At 45.2% G+C, this 16,305-nt stretch overlaps 1 protein-coding gene across 1 annotated transcript in view; it reads left to right on the top strand.

Moving 5' to 3' along the window:
- EDIL3 (EGF like repeats and discoidin domains 3) overlaps positions 1 to 16,305 on the top strand; it is a 1,157,741-nt gene that overhangs the window by 854,453 nt on the left and 286,983 nt on the right. Inside the window, exon 7 of the mRNA XM_069751317.1 lies at positions 6,390 to 6,534. Coding sequence (XP_069607418.1) covers positions 6,390 to 6,534 — 145 coding nt within the window. The remainder of the gene's footprint in view (positions 1 to 6,389; positions 6,535 to 16,305) is intronic.

The following is a 16,305-nucleotide window of genomic DNA, read 5'->3' as shown; positions in this document are numbered from 1 at the left end:
CGGCATAGTTGCGGATATCTGCCGGGCTTTGTGGAATGTTCTCCAGGATGAATTTATCCCTTCCCACCGAGGACATGTGGATGGGGATTGCAGAGAAATCTGCAATGTGTGTGATTTCACCAACTGTTTGGGTGCGGTGGATGGAAAGCACATACACATTATCAAACCAGCCAGAACAGGATCGGAGTACTTCAACTACATAAAATATTTTTCTGTGGTGTGTGTCGCTTCCTCGCTGTGGACATTGGAGCTTTTGGCCATGGCAACGATTCCCAGACTTTCAAGAACTCGGATATGGGCCGCCATGTGTATGGCAAAAATTTTAATTTTCCACGGCCATGACCTCTCCCCAACACTGAAGGCCCACCGATGCCATTTGTTATGGATGGGGATGAGGCCTTTCAGATGTGTGAAAACTTACTGAAGCCATATTCCAGTTGGGACTTGAACCACACTAAAAGGATCTATAACTACAGAATGACCAGGGCCCAAAGAACAGTAGAGTGTACATTTGGGATTCTAGTCTCAAAATGGCGCATTCTTGCAACAGCCATTAATTTAAACAGTCGATGAGGTGGTCAAAGCCTGTGTGGTTCTCCACAATTCCATAATGGTTAAGGAGCGACCCAACATTGAACTGGATGAACCAGTAGCAAACCCATTGCCAGATTGCCAGCATCAACAGCTATGGTCAACTGCTGAAGTTGGCCACATGCGGGACCAATTTGCTGCCTTTTTTATTCTGATATTGGATGTGTGGCATGGCAGGACAATATTGTGTAAAATGTCCTGTTGGGTTTGGGTCTCTACCAGTTATGTTTTAAATGTTACTAATATATGTTGTTAATAAACTTTTTTTGTGTTATCTTGACCGTGTCTCCTATGTATTTCCTCTACAAACCACTTAGGTTGTTAGTGGTAAGGCTGTTGACATAATTGCCTCCTGATTCTGTTCTGCAGTATCTATTGGATGCAGACTGAAGAGACGATGGCTGTTTAATACAAAACAGATCTATACTCATCAAGTCAGGTGTCAGAAATAATGAATTCATGATGCACATATAACGGCCTCATGAATTCACTATTTCTGACACATGTCCAGGTGAGTATAGATATGCCTTGTATGACCTCCATTGTCCCATCACTTTGTGTGAAATAGATTATGTACACAGAAGAGAAAATGGAGATTATACAAGGCAGTTCTCTACTCACCAGGTCAGGCGTCCTAACTAATGAGTTTTTGGACACATGACCTGTTGAGTATAGTTCTGCTTTGTATTGCCACCATTTTCTCTTCAGTCTGCAACAATAGTCACAGAGTAAGCACAAGGAAGAGATTATGGAGAAAATACAAGTATAAATTTTTTTGGCCACCTCATATCTCTTTACCAAACACACACAAAGCTGCAGTGTTGTACTTGCTAACTACTGGAGCTATGAGGGCAAAAAATAAAGTGTGTGGCGCAGTGTTTTATTTGGCGCACGGTGTGTGTTGCCGGCGGTGAAATGCACAATTAACCAAACATTTTGGGGGCAAAAAAATTATTATTTATTTTTACACGAAAAAATTAACTGCGCCTGCTTGGGGTAGAGTGCTGGAAACGGGGGGTATGTATTTGTGAAGCTTGACACACTGTGGACGACGCAGGGATGGCAGGAGAAGGGGCAATTAAATTACTGGGGTCTGGCAGATCGGAGGATGGGACTCGATGCATGAGAGGGCTGAGACACACTGGAAGGGTGAGACAAACCTGACATTACAGACACATTGGGAGGTGAGGGGGAGGAATAGAGATAGTCCGCTGTTTCTTTTTCCCTTTTTGGGATCGGTGCTGCAGTCTGGGGAGCCTCGGCGGGATCATTTCTTGCGGCCTGGTCATAGTGGCTGAACTGAACAGGTCTTTGTCCTGCTGCTGCTTCTGCATGGTTGCGGTTGGAGGTTGGAAGGCCATGCCAGGGTCCTGCTGCTGCATGGTTGCGGTTGGAGGTTGGAAGGCCATGCCTGGGTCCTGCTGCTGCATGGTGGAGCAGAAGGCCATGCCTGGGTCCTACTGCTGCATGGTGGCACGGAAGGCCATGAATGGGTCCTGCTGCTGCATGGTGGAGCGGAAGGCTATGTCTGGATCCTGCTGCATCGTGGTGACAGAGCGGAAGGCCATGGTAGGGTCCTGCTGCTGCATGGTGGTGTCAGTGGAGGAGGTCCAAGCAGGAGCAGCAGTTGTCATGGTGGTTGCGGTGGGCTGTCCAACAGCACTCGGCATGGTGGTGGAGCTGTAGTGGTGTTCAGCAGTGCTTGGAATGGAGGTGGCTGTGCAGTGGTATGCAGCAGAGGTCGGCATTGAGGTCAAGCATGACAGTGTAGGCACAGGTGGATATGCCGCCACTGTCTGCTGAAAATACTGACTCCGCTGCATAGCCTGCACATAAGCAGCATTGCAGGCCTGCATGACACTCAGCTGGAGATGAGGAGTAAGGTGTTCCGACATGCCCTGTTCAATTTGATTAAAAAAATGATGTGCTGGCCTCTGGAGGTCGGCTTTTACTTGGTCAAGGCTTTTAGTGACCTCCTGGATACGTGTATTCATATGGCTAATGGCAGTATCCAGGCGGTCACCATTCGCCTTGAGTCCATCGTGAAAAACCGAGCTGAAGTGCAAACACTCGGGCATGAGTGACCTGTCTGAGGCCCTCTGTCGCTGCTAGGAAGAGCCCAAAAAAAGGGGCAGAGGCAGAGGACTGGGAAAAGGGAACACCTGATGGACCAGCTTCCTGGTCTCAAGTTAGTGTGGGACGGGTCCGTGGCAGTCTGATGAAGGACCAGTCCAGAACCAGGGTCAAGAGTGCTGCTCCATGTGCTGTGAAAAAATAAAAAAAAATGAATACCAAACATTTACAAAACGCCAACTCCTGTGGAATAGAAACATACAGATTATGGCAATACAACACAACCTAATACACCGAAAAAATACTTACGTTCTCTGGGCAAGGACTGGTCTCAAAAATGCCAGAATGTGGTGGTATTTATATTTTCGGATTCTTGCTCCAGAACCACTAGGATCACGGCTCTCTTGACAAAGATCCTTGTTGAAGCGGTCCTTCATCGAACGCCAACGTGTTTTGACTTTGAGCACTGTTTAAAATAAAAAATAATGGTTAGACAATGGACTTTTGGCTGTGCTCACACAACTGTGTGTGATGAGAGAAACTCCTGAGAGTTGCTCTCATCACACACAATTGTGTGATCCCGGCCAAGGTCTCTGCTGCATCACACTGTTACAAACATCTGGTGAGAACTTCATGTCAATAGCACCTTTTGAAATATCTTTACTTAGAAAAATTGGTGGTGTGCTCAATACTTATTAAACATGTCCTCTTTTTTCATATAGCAGAGAAAAGAAAAAAATTAGCTGGGTTGAAAGGAAAAATGAGCAATTGTAATTACACATAATATGATAATTGCAATATACTAAGAGGATAAAAATGTTTATGGGAGTGGCTCTTTAAATAGCACTAGACACCCCTTTTTCAACATCCTAGCATTATTAGGACACATGTGCAGTAACTGTATGAGACAATTCCTTTAAAGGGAACCTGTTAACAGGATTTTACTAAGTAATGTACACACATGACTATTGGCACTGTGGTACTGATTAAAATGATATATGGGGGAAGAGGGTCTTTGGGTTTATTGCCCTCTTGGTTTAAGATTTGTGCCAGCACCATCCTAACTGTGGGTAGTACTTCTGTACATTGATCCCCCGGCAGTCTTCAGTAAAATGGGACTGGTGGTGGAGCGTGCTCAGATTGAGATCACAGCTTGTCATTGAGCTGAGATTTAAATCTGTGCATGTGCTGCCACCGGTACCATTTTCCTGCAGGCTGATAGAAACAACAGGACCAGCCGATGAGCCATGGCAGAGTCAAAACCTTACCCACAGTCCTGCCCTGATTTACAAAGCTATGATCATAAGAAAGCTTGAAACCCTAATTACACAGAATCCACAAAATGGATTTTTTCACCACTGGTGTTGTTTAACCCCTTCATGACCGGGGGATTTTTCGTTTTTCCGTGTCCGTTTTTCGCTCCCATCCTTCCCAGAGCCATAACTTTTTTATTTTTCTGTCAATTTGGCCATGTGAGGGCTTATTTTTTGCGGGACGAGTTGTACTTTTGAACGACATCATTGGTTTTAGCATGTCATGTACTAGAAAACGGGAAAAAAATTCCAAGTGCGGTGAAATTGCAAAAAAAGTGCAATCCCACATTGTTTTTTTGTTTGGCTTTTTTGCTAGGTTCACTAAATGCTAAAAATGACCTGCCATTATGATTCTCCAGGTCAATACGAGTTCATAGACACCAAACATGACTAGGTTATTTTTTATCTAAGTGGTGAAAAAAAATTCCAAACTTTGTTAAAAAAAAAAAAAAAAAAATTGCGCCATTTTCCGATACTCGTAGCGTCTCCATTTTTCATCATCTGGGGTCGGTTGAGGGCTTATTTTTTGCGTGCCGAGATGACGTTTTTAATGATAGCATTTCGGTACAGATACATTCTTTTGATCGCCCGTTATTGCATTTTAATGCAATGTCGCGGCGACCAAAAAAACGTAATTCTGGCGTTTCAAATTTTTTTCCCGCTACGCTGTTTAGCGATCAGGTTAATACTTTTTTTTAATTGATAGATCGGGCGATACCAAATATGCGTAAATTTGATATTTTTTTTATTGATTTATTTTGATTGGGGCGAAAGGGGGGTGATTTAAACTTTTATGTTTTTTTTATTTTTTTCACATTTTTTTAAACTTTTTTTTTTTACTTTTGCCATGCTTCAATAGCCTCCATGAGAGGCTAGAAGCAGGCATAGCACGATCGGCTCTGCTACATAGCAGCGATCTGCTGATCGCTGCTATGTAGCAGAATTGCACGTGTGCTGTGAGCGCCGACCACAGGGTGGCGCTCACAGCGACGGGCAATCAGTAACCACAGAGGTCTCAAGGACCTCTATGGTTACCATTCACAAGCATCGCCGACCCCCGATCATGTGACGGGGGTCGGCGATGACGTCATTTCCGGCCGCCCGGCTGGAAGCGGTAGTTAAATGCCGCTGTCTGCGTTTGACAGCAGCATTTAACTAGTTAATAGGTGCGGGCAGATCGCGATTCTGCCCGCGCCTATTACGGGCACATGTCAGCTGTTCAAAACAGCTGACATGTCCCGGCTTTGGTGCGGGCTCACCGCGGAGCCCTGCATCAAAGCAGGGGAGCCAGCATCGGACGGTATAGTATGTCCGATGCCGGTAAGGGGATAAAGAGAACCTGTCACCATGGTTTTGTAGTGTAAACTAAAGACATAGCTGTAAAGGTGCTGAAAAAAGATGACATTGACGATGTTGGTGAAGAAATCTGCTATGTTCTTTTGCTTTAATCACCATTTGAATTTTTCTGCTGATTAGTAGACAGGAGCCGGAATTTGCACTTCACCCTATCAGTGATTACATTGACTCTCCAGCTGCCACTGGTCTTTGAATGACCTGCCTCCTCTGTTTAAAATCTCAGCAGTGACCTGTCATTCAAAGATCTGAGGGAGACGGAGGCATCGGGGAATCACAAACGGGGAGGTGAAGACCCATTGCACAGTTCTGCCCTTGTGCACTGAAATCTATTTAGCAGAAAACTTCAAATAGTAATTAAAGAATAACAACAAAGTAGAACTCTTTACCGAAGGTATTAATGTAATCAGTAGTGCAGTGCCATTACATCCTTTGCTTTACTTTACATTACAAAATCGTGCTGACAGGTTCTCTTTAAGCGGTTTATTCAGGTTTTAAAATGTAAACTCTCTTCTTAGGATAGATCAGCAATGTTAAATCAGTAGGACACCACTTGACACCATCCCAAAGAGCTGTTTATGGGGCTGCAATGCTCTCCTGAGAGGTTCACCTTTCTTATTGACTATTACTGCTCAATGCCATCATTTTTGTAGCTGTTTGCTCGCTATTTCAGCTCTGACCAAATTCACTTTGCTACCAATACCACAATGAAAGGTGCAGCATTGTGCAAGTTAATGAAAGCAATTAAGTGGTATCTGCATTAAGTGGGCGCCAAGAGTTAAACCACCCCTGATCGAATATTTATGGTTCCTCCAAAGGATAGCCCATCAATTTTAAATGGCTGCTTTAAGCATGCCCCTGATAATTTCTGTAATTTTCCTTGTTAGCTGGAAGAGTCTTTAATACTTTAAAAGGTCATAAAGGGTTATTGACAGGTAGCAAGAAAGAAGAAAGTAACTGGACAGTAAAATGTACATATCATAAATGGAAGTATAGAGCTTGAAAAAGGGCAAATTCTGGGTCTAAACCGTGCTCTATGTCCTTTATATTGTTATATAGGTATTTCGAGGAAATGTCGACAACAACACACCCTATGCCAATTCTTTCACACCACCAATTGAAGGCCAATACGTTCGGCTGTATCCTCAAGTGTGCAGACGCCATTGTACTCTAAGGATGGAACTTCTCGGATGTGAACTATCAGGTTGGTCTAAATGACTTGTCATTGAATGCATTGCTCATCCTTTGTATCCTTCCCTCTGAAGCAATTCCTATTTTTATGCATTCTTCACAGTAGAATGAGAAAATAGGCAAGCAGATGTCTGGTGGGCTGCTGGTGTGACAGAGTGAAACGCTGTGTAGAGATGCTGGAGCTTAGAGAATACATATGAGAAGTAGAATATTTGCAGCCAAAGGTTAAAAAATGTCTGATGCTGACAGATCGTCCATATTTATTTTCGGCGACGATAAGATGCCTGAAGCTGCTAGATTGCCCCTGTTTATTTTTACGATTTATCTTTCTTTCTTGCTGCGTTGTGTTGTCAGGATTTTTATAAGAAAATGCTAACGAATGAGATGATATATGATGAGAATATTTATTTTCTATTACTTTTTACTTCCTTTTATTCCCCATATCCTTCCTTGCAGCATCATTCACAAAGATTGAATATTAAACATCATCCAAGTAATCTGTTTTATGGTTTAAATGCTGAACTGTTACCTTTCCGAGCGCTGCAGCTCCAGCCAACAGCGTGACCCAGCTCATTGACCCGCCAACAAAGTTTTGCGAACAAAACCTAAAGCGTGACCCCTTTGTCACATATTATCTTAGACATATTGCCTCTAACACAGTAAAGCAATTTCATTTTGCACATTTTATTTTTCCTCTCTTAGAGCAGGCGATAAATCCATTTACAGGTAACGTTTTAGATGGCTACTCTTATTGTATAAGTGGCGGTGGCTGAGTTCAAGTGTGATACAGCAAAACAATTTGCGTTAAATGATTTCTGGCCTTCCAGAGCCACACAAAAAATGACACAGAATTGAAAATCTGCCGCATTAATCTTCCCGTTTCAAGTGTATCAGGATTTGGTGAGGTGAACAGAAGGCTTAATAGAGGTACTTCAGCAAATTAGCTTTTTTGCTGTCTCTCCTTCCTGACACCTAATTTCAAAGCTGCCCAAGTTATCAGCCATAGACCTTGCTAAGTTAATTGGCTGACTGCTTTCTTTTCATTATTAAGGTCCTGACATTTCACCTCAAAGGCAGCACTTGTGTCTTTTACTAAGGCACCAGTTCCTGCAACCTCTTCTATATTTCGGAGGAGACTACAAAATGTCATTTATTATTGAAGATGATTGTCATTGAGTATAAAGCAAAGATCATAGGGAAAATTAATTCAGAGCAAGGCCTTGGAATTTCACTAAGTTTTTTGCAGCTTTTTCTATGACCAGATGTTCATGAGTTATTGAAAATTATTGAAAAGCCTACTTATACTGTACAAGTTTTCTTTTAAATTGCGGCATACTCTGAGTCTGTCATTATTTCTCATACGTGTTTCTCTAAAGGACGTGAAAAATGTTAACATTTTACAAAATTGCAAAAATAGAACCATAAGGGCTTATAAAAAAAAATTACTTGAAACCTGTCGTTGTAGTTTATGCAAGCCTTTTAACCTTTTAATTAATTGTGCTAAAAATAATTTATGTTCCCAGAGAACGCCTTCAAAGGTGTGTAGAAAATTTATTAAATTAAAGCTTAAAAAGAATCTGTCAGCAGAATTTTACAGGAAAAAACAAAATCCAGCTCACCATACCGACATTCCCAAGAGCTCGGAGCACGGAACCGCTGTGTCAGGGCGTGGACGACCAGGAAAGAGAAGGAGATCCAGCTCAACGAAATAGTGAAAAATCCATAATTTATTTCACTTAAAATATAGTGAAAGGACAAAACATCAGCATACAAAAAAATTAAAACCAAGGTCAACGCGTTTCCGGTGACTAAGCACCCTTAATCATGAATGGAAATTCTCTTTCCAGCAGAATTTTACACCCCAATCTATTAATGTGTGCATGTAGCTTTTTCAATGACAAGTCCAGCTATATCTTTTCATGACCAGTCCATTCCTCTGTTACTGAGAAATCAGCGTTTATATTGATATGAAAGGAAGCTGTAGAGCTGAGCCTCTGTCACTCCAGCTCTATTTCCCACGGACACTGCTTCCACATGCTTGACTGACTTGTTTGCTGAGACCCTGAAACCAACAATATATCACTTATTTTATTGAGTTCAACGGTTCTGACACAATTAGATGTAGAATGCAGTGGAACTGAGAAAGCTACCCGCACCCACACCAGACTCTGTATTTACATTGTCTATAGACAGTGAGCTGCTTATTACAGGAGGGGGTGTCGGACTAGCAAGTGAGTAACCTTCACTGTAAGTAAACTACAGCATACGGTCTAACATGCAACACAATATTCAAATCTGTGTTTTAACCCCTTCTTCAGGCTGCCCTCAAATTACATAACAAAAAACTGCCGACAGATTATTTTTAAGATTTCTGTAATCTTCCTTAATTATTGAAAATATATGTGATGCTAGAGGTAGTCACAAAAAACATTGCTGCAGGTAATAATGACAAGAAATAACTATTTGATGGCAAGCAGAAAAATCTTGACTAGATGCAGTTATTCCCAGCATTTGGCTAGACATCCATTTTCTCAAATCATTTTCATTTTGACTTCTGCCAAAGGTTGCAGTAGCTCTTAAAAAATTGTCTATGAGTTACTCAGGGATATAGTTTAAGGAAAAAATATAGTGAGTACAATAAAACAGTTTTCACATAGATGAATTAGGGGAAATTGTACTAAAAATATACTTTTATTGGCTGGGTTTACAATGATTGCATGCTTTTAAGGCTCCGTAGATCGCTCAATCAATCATGGAGGGAGAGGCCTAAGAAGTCTTGAATGGAGGCAATTACTGAATGCTTAACTGGCAAATAAAAGTTACATCTAAAATCATTATGTCCTCTCTGTCGCTAAAAAAAAAAAGCCTATTTTCACTCTGAGTTTAGCAAATATTCTTGTGAAAAAAGAGGCCAGACCTTCACCTTCAAAACAACTCACTTCATTAACTGTGATGATCTAAATCCAACTACTCTATCCAGAACAAAGTCTCACATTTTGGAATGACAGTTTGTTAAAGTGATTTTTTTATGTCTAATGTAATATTCTGAGTATTGTTTTAGATAAGACATATAGTGCTTTAGGAGTTAGCATTTGTTTATGTTAGAAATGTTTTACAAAATATTTCTTCACTCTTGGCAAGTCTTGCCAAGCTGCAATACAAATCACAGCCACTAGGTGATAACACGTACACATGAAAAGCATAGACATCTCATGATAGTAGTTGGTACATTTATGCCCCTCAAATATACACTGGATGGAAATGTGTATTAGATCCACGCTGCCGTAATGATGAGGTTCCAGTTGATAGTAGAATTAAAATATTGGCTTATTCAATGCGTTTCAAGGCTTCCATGGCCCACTTCTTCAGAAATTACCACATACAACATCTCACCTCAAATATACGTCAGACTTTGTCTTCTCCCCATGTGATAGGTTGCTCACTATATGGGCATATAGGGAAAGACTTGTCCCTTTAGGAAAGTGGATGAGGAGATGCCGCTGTGGATGCCGGGGACCCACATATCCAACTAGGCTGTTAACCCCTTACCAACATCTACAGTACATGTACATCAATAGTCGGAAGCGGGTATGTACAGCGGGCTCATGGAGTAAGCTCACCCAATACACAGAAGGCAATGGCTGTGTGCTATAGCCAGGACATACCTCTAATAACTTTGGATGATGCAAATCAACGGCCATGATTGTGATCTTGTTAAATGCTGTGTCGTAGCTGTTTTTCGTTCTGACCCAAATGTCAGCTGACAGATCACCAGTGAGGGCCAAATTGTGGAGTTACGCCTGTCATTTTACAAGCGCGCTTGGAGACAAAAAGACACCTCACACATATCCTGTGAGCAAGTCACTTTTATCTGAAGTAAAAGAGCAAGAAGCAATATTTTATACCATTTACAACATATGTGATTCTCAATGCAATTCATGTAGCCCCCACCATCACCCAGGGTCATACTGACCTTTATTCTCTCACGTACCCGGAGCATGTTGTGACTGACTATTGGGAACATACATGATAAGAATTACAGTCTCCTTGAAGAGGAGACCGTCAGACTACTGAGTCAACAGATTCTAGTAATTCTAATACTTAAAGGCAAAAGGCACTTAAAGGCAAGGTAGCTAAAGGCAAACTATTAACCCTTCTATATCACTGCCATCTAACTTTTACAGCAACATTAACAACATGTGCAATTCAATGCCACCATCGGCACGCCCATGACACGATCGCAGGTCACCAATGGGTTGCTATGACAGCAGGGTGTTAGTTGAAGATCATCAGGCTTATCATTATGAGGCTCTCTTAAAACCCATCCTGTGGCCAGACTTCAAAAGAGATCTTGATTTTTACTATATACAGCAATGCTGTTTCATTGCTGTATATATCACAAGTGATTAGACGATCGCATGTAGAGATGAACGAATTTGCTCTGGTTCCGTCTTATTCGGCAAGCTATAGCAACACATGTATGAAGGGCCTGTTTGTTGTGTCATTCCTGTTACACAACTGCGACACATGAAGATGCTGGCGCAATCCATGAAGCCGGGTGTTAGGAGTCGAGTTTCCTCTGCTGCACTGGTGGAATCTCGATCCGTCTCTGCTGCGGTCTCCCATTCTTCTCCAGCCGCGGTGGAGTCTGCTCAGCAGGGACGTCGATCCCAGCGTCATGCTCAGTCTGACTCTGTGCGAAGAGTTACTGCTGCTTTTCCTGCTTCTGCCATTGAAGCCAGTGCTGGGCAGCGGCGAGTGGACGTTTCTGGATCTAAGTCCTGCTTTTCTCTGTCTGAGCATGCCCAGGGCAGGATCTCCCGTTGGAGATCGAGGGTCACATGCTCAGGTATTGCAGCACATCCCATTGGTCCTCTTGGCAGGTCCTGAAAGGGCAAAACTTCTGGAGCTGCTTCCTGTGCTGCTACTATATAAAATGCGCATGACCGCACGGCGATGCGCTAGTATTGTCTTGTAAATATGTGTGTGTGTTGTGAGTGAGAGTCGCTCTTTAAATAACCCTCCCTATTGAATGTCTGTTCGCGGAAGGTGTATGTTTGCTATCTAGCGCCCGACTTATCCAACAGCACGAAACACACATTACAGCTACCAGTTGCTGTGTCCGCCAGTACGGCGCCATGCGCTTGCTCTGCGCTTTCCTGACCCAAGCCTGGGTGGTTAGTGGCGTCCGTCAGTGCGGCACCGCATGCACTCTTGTGCCTTTATATTATTATTTTTGTTCCTCTGACACACCCAGTTGCGGTGTTGTGCCAGCAAGTGTCTAAACGGACTTCAATCCTGTGTAGGGGTTGAGTCCGCTGACTTCTTGCTCGCGCTTTATGTGCGGTACTGCGGTCCTGTGACGCAACAGGATCGCTTCCTTCACGCAGGGTGAAGTTAACCCATGTGTGTATACTTAGTACCGCCATATAGTCAGTCTTACTAGCAGCAGGGTCTTTTACCTGCACGGTGGACCTCGGACTGCGAACGCACCTAGTTTCTTATTATCTATACTTGGTGCGTTCCGCCAGTCCTTAACATAATACTAGCGCCAAGGTCTGGCTAGTAAATGATGGACGATCAGCGTTCACAGCGGTACATCCAGCAGCTGGAGGGAAGGTTGGCGGCTCTTGAGCGTTCAACCCCAGCTGTGGATGTCACTGCTGTCGCTGTTCAGGCTGCTTGTGTTGCTGCAGCCACCTTGTCCACTGCCGCTCCTGTCCCGACTCTAACTCACCTCCCGCTTCCAGAGAAATTCTCTGGTGACAGTAAGTCTTGTAGGGGTTTCGTGAGTCAGTGCTCTATCCATCTCGAGCTTCTGGCCTCTTGTTTCCCTACAGAGCGGGCTAAGGAGCGATTTATTGTGTCTCTCCTGTCGGACAGGGCGTTGCAGTGGGCTACGCCGCTGTGGGAGCGTGGCGATCATGTGGTGCAGAGTGCTCCGTTATTCCTGAGCACTCTGAAACAGGTCTTTTTAGGACCTTGTGTCACCCATGATACGGTGCTCCAATTGTTGGCATTGACTCAGGGCTCGTCCTTGGTCAGTCATTTTGCCGTCCACTTCCGCACCTTAGCATCTGAGCTGGAGTGGTCGGATAAAGCTCTCATTCCAATATTTTGGAGGGGGCTGGCTGACCACGTTAAGGACGCCCTGGCCACTTGGGAGATTCCCGCCACACTGGAGGAATTAATAACTCTATCCACTCGTATTGATCTCCGTTTTCACGAGCGGAGGTTAGAACGAGCCTAGTGTAGGCAAAGGTTTCGGCTGACTCCCACCTTCGCCAAACCTTTGGAATCTCCAGACCAGGCTCCTGAGCGCCATGAGCCTGTGGTAGAGTCACGAGCGGGATCTAAGTCCCGGACCGCTTGTGCATTCCAGATTTGACATCTTTGCCAACAGTCAGGACATTTTGCCTCCAGATGTCTCCAGCGGTCGAGGAAACGTCAGCGTCTAGTGGTAGTTGGTGGAGGTGCACTAGACACGGTGACGTTTGCCTCCAAATTGTCCTTTAAGTGGACAATAACATTGGGCTCATCCTCTCACTCGGTAGAACTCTGCGTGGATTCTGGGGCGGAGGGCAATTTTATGTCTTCAGCCTTCGCCCAACGTCACGCAATTCCTCTGGTCATGCTATTTCAACCAGTAACGGTACGAGTGGTGAATGGGTCGACACTGCCCGCACAGATTACACATAAAACTATCCCTTTTACTCTGTCCATATCACCATCTCATCAGGAGGTTATATCTCTACTCGTCATTCCTGAGGGAATTGATGAGGTTCTCTTAGGGATACCTTGGTTACGGTACCACTCTCCTCACATCGAGTGGTCCTCAGGCAGAATTCTGGGATGGGGTGAATCTTGTGGGACAGGTGTCATCGAGAGTGCGTTCAGGTTGCTACTACAGAGGTACCCGCAGATCTTTCCTCTCTCCCCAAGCAATATTGGTCTTATGCAGACGTGTTCTCCAAAAAGGCAGCGGAGACCCTTCCGCCCCATCGCCCCTATGACTGTCCTATTGATCTCTTGCCTGGTGCTGAGCCTCCCCGGGGTCGAGTCTATCCATTATCTCTCCCGGAAATGGAGGCAATGTCTCAGTACATTCAAGAGAATTTGGCAAGAGGGTTCATCAGGAAGTCAGTGTCACCTGCTGGGGCAGGGTTCTTTTTCGTGCAGAAAAAGAGTGGAGAACTGCGTCCATGCATAGACTACAGGGGTCTTAATGCTATCACAGTTAAGAACAAGTACCCTTTGCCTTTGATATATGAGCTTTTCGATAGGCTTCGGGGAGCTAGAGTGTTTACTAAACTAGATCTGCGGTGTGCTTATAACCTGATTCGCATCCGTGAGGGGGACGAATGGAAAACGGCGTTTAACACCAGAGACGGGCACTATGAGTATCTGGTGATGCCCTTCGGGCTCTGTAATGCACCTGCCGTTTTCCAAGACTTTGTCAATGACATCTTCCGGGATATGCTTTCCACATCTGTTGTAGTCTATCTGGATGATATCCTCATCTTTTCTCCAGATATTGACTCCCACCGGAGAGATGTTGGCAGAGTCTTCGACCTCCTACGGGCAAACTCTCTTTATGCGAAGTTGGAGAAGTGTGTGTTTGAGCAGGAGTCCTTACCTTTCCTGGGCTATATCATCTCCACCCAGGGATTGGCTATGGATCCTGCCAAGCTACAGGCTGTGATGGACTGGCAAGAGCCCCATTCTCTTAAAGCGGTGCAGCGCTTTATGGGGTTCATAAACTATTACCGCCAGTTCATTCCCCACTTCTCAACTCTGGTAGCTCCCTTGGTGGCCCTCACCAAGAAGGGAGCGAATCCCAAATTGTGGTCGGAAAAGGTCTCCAAGGCCTTCACTTCTATTAAGTCCCACTTTGCTAGCGCTCCCATCTTACATCGTCCCGACGTGGATAAACCATTCCTAATGGAGGTGGTTGCCTCTTCCGTTGGTACTGGAGCAGTCCTCTATCAAAAGGATGCTCAAGGTCGGAAGCATCCATGCTTCTTCTCTAAGACCTTCATGCCAGCGGAGAGAAACTACTCCATCGGGGACAGGGAGTTGCTAGCAATGAAGTTGGCCTTTTCAGAGTGGAGACACCTTCTGGAGGGTGCGCGGTTTCCCTTCCAAGTTTACACGGACCACAAAAATTTGGTCTATTTACAAACAGCCCAGCGGCTAAATTCTTGCCAGGCCAGATGGTCCCTGTTCTTCTCCCGGTTCCACTTTTCCCTTCATTATCTCACCGGGGAGAAGAATATCCGTGCTGATGCTCTCTCTCGCTCCCTTATGTCAACTGAGGAGGAGGAAGAGGAGCCTCGGCTTATTGTCCCTTCCGAGAGCCTGAGAACCATAGCGCCGGTTTCGCTAGAGTCTGTGCCTCCGGGCAAGACTTTTGTGCCCATTAATTTGCGACCGGAGGTTTTCTCTTGGGCTCATTCGTCCAGGGTGGGTGGACACTTTGTGACAAAGAGGACATCTGAGCTACTGGCGAGGACGTACTGGTGGCCGCATATGGTCTGGGATGTCAGGGATTATATTCTGGCATGTGTCTCCTGCGCCAAAAATAAATCTCCGCGTCAAAGGCCAGCTGGGTTGCTCTATCCCTTGCCGGTGGCAGATAGGCCCTGGGAGATGGTCGGGATGGACTTTGTTGTGGGTTTACCCAAGTCTCGCGGCTGTACCATCATTTGGGTCATCACCGATCATTTCTCAAAAATGGTGCATTTGGTGTCGCTACCACGGTTACCTTCTGCACAGGCCTTGGCAGCGTTGTTCATCAAACACATCTTCCGCCTACATGGTATGCCTGCCAAAATTGTCAGTGACCGGGGTCCCCAGTTTGCGTCTCGGTTCTGGAGAGAGCTTTGTCGTCTTCTCAGTATTGAGTTGAATCTCTCTTCCGCTTATCATCCCGAGACGAATGGGTTGGTAGAGAGGGCCAACCAGACCTTGGTCACATACCTGCGACATTTTGTTTCAGCCAGGCAGGATGACTGGGCATCCTTGCTATCATGGGCATAGTTTGCACTGAACAAAGCCGTAGCCGACTCCACTGGACAAACCCCATTCCTCCTCAACTATGGTCAGCATCCACGGGTACCTGTGCCTATGCCCGTGTCTTCCGCTGACTCCAGGGTGGCAGACTGGGCTGTGGAGGCACGGGATATTTGGGACCACACTCAGGATGCCATTCGGGCCTCTAAGGAGAGAATGAGGTCCTCCGCCGATGCTCATCGGCGCCCCGCTCCGACCTTTGCTCCTGGCGACTTGGTTTGGCTCTCCGCCCGTAACATCAGGCTGCGAGTTGAGTCCACTAAATTTGCTCCTCGCTACTTGGGTCCGTTCAAGGTCCTCAAGCAGGTTAATCCTGTGGTCTATCGTTTGGCCCTTCCGCCACGCCTGGGTATCACCGACACCTTTCATGTGTCCCTCTTGAAACCTGTGTATATGTCCCGGTTTTCCGAGTCATCTGCTGGGACATCGGGTTCATCTACGGACGATTATGAGATGAACGCTATTTTGGGGTGCAAGGTGGTACGTGGCAAAAAATTTTATTTGGTGGACTGGAAGGGTTATGGCCCCGAGGACAGGTCCTGGGAGCCTGTTGAGCACATTCGGGCCCCGCAGCTCATTGCTGCCTTCGAACGTGGCGAGGCCCAAGGAAGGGGGGGGCCCTAGGAGGGGGGGTAATGTTAGGAGTCGAGTTTCCTCTGCTGCACTGGGGGAATCTCGATCCGTCTCCGCTGCGGTCTCCCATTCTTCTCCA

The sequence above is a fragment of the Ranitomeya imitator genome, chromosome 1 (assembly GCF_032444005.1).
Source record: "Ranitomeya imitator isolate aRanImi1 chromosome 1, aRanImi1.pri, whole genome shotgun sequence".
Taxonomy (NCBI): domain Eukaryota; kingdom Metazoa; phylum Chordata; class Amphibia; order Anura; family Dendrobatidae; genus Ranitomeya; species Ranitomeya imitator.
This window is presented reverse-complemented; position numbering and strand designations above follow the sequence as displayed.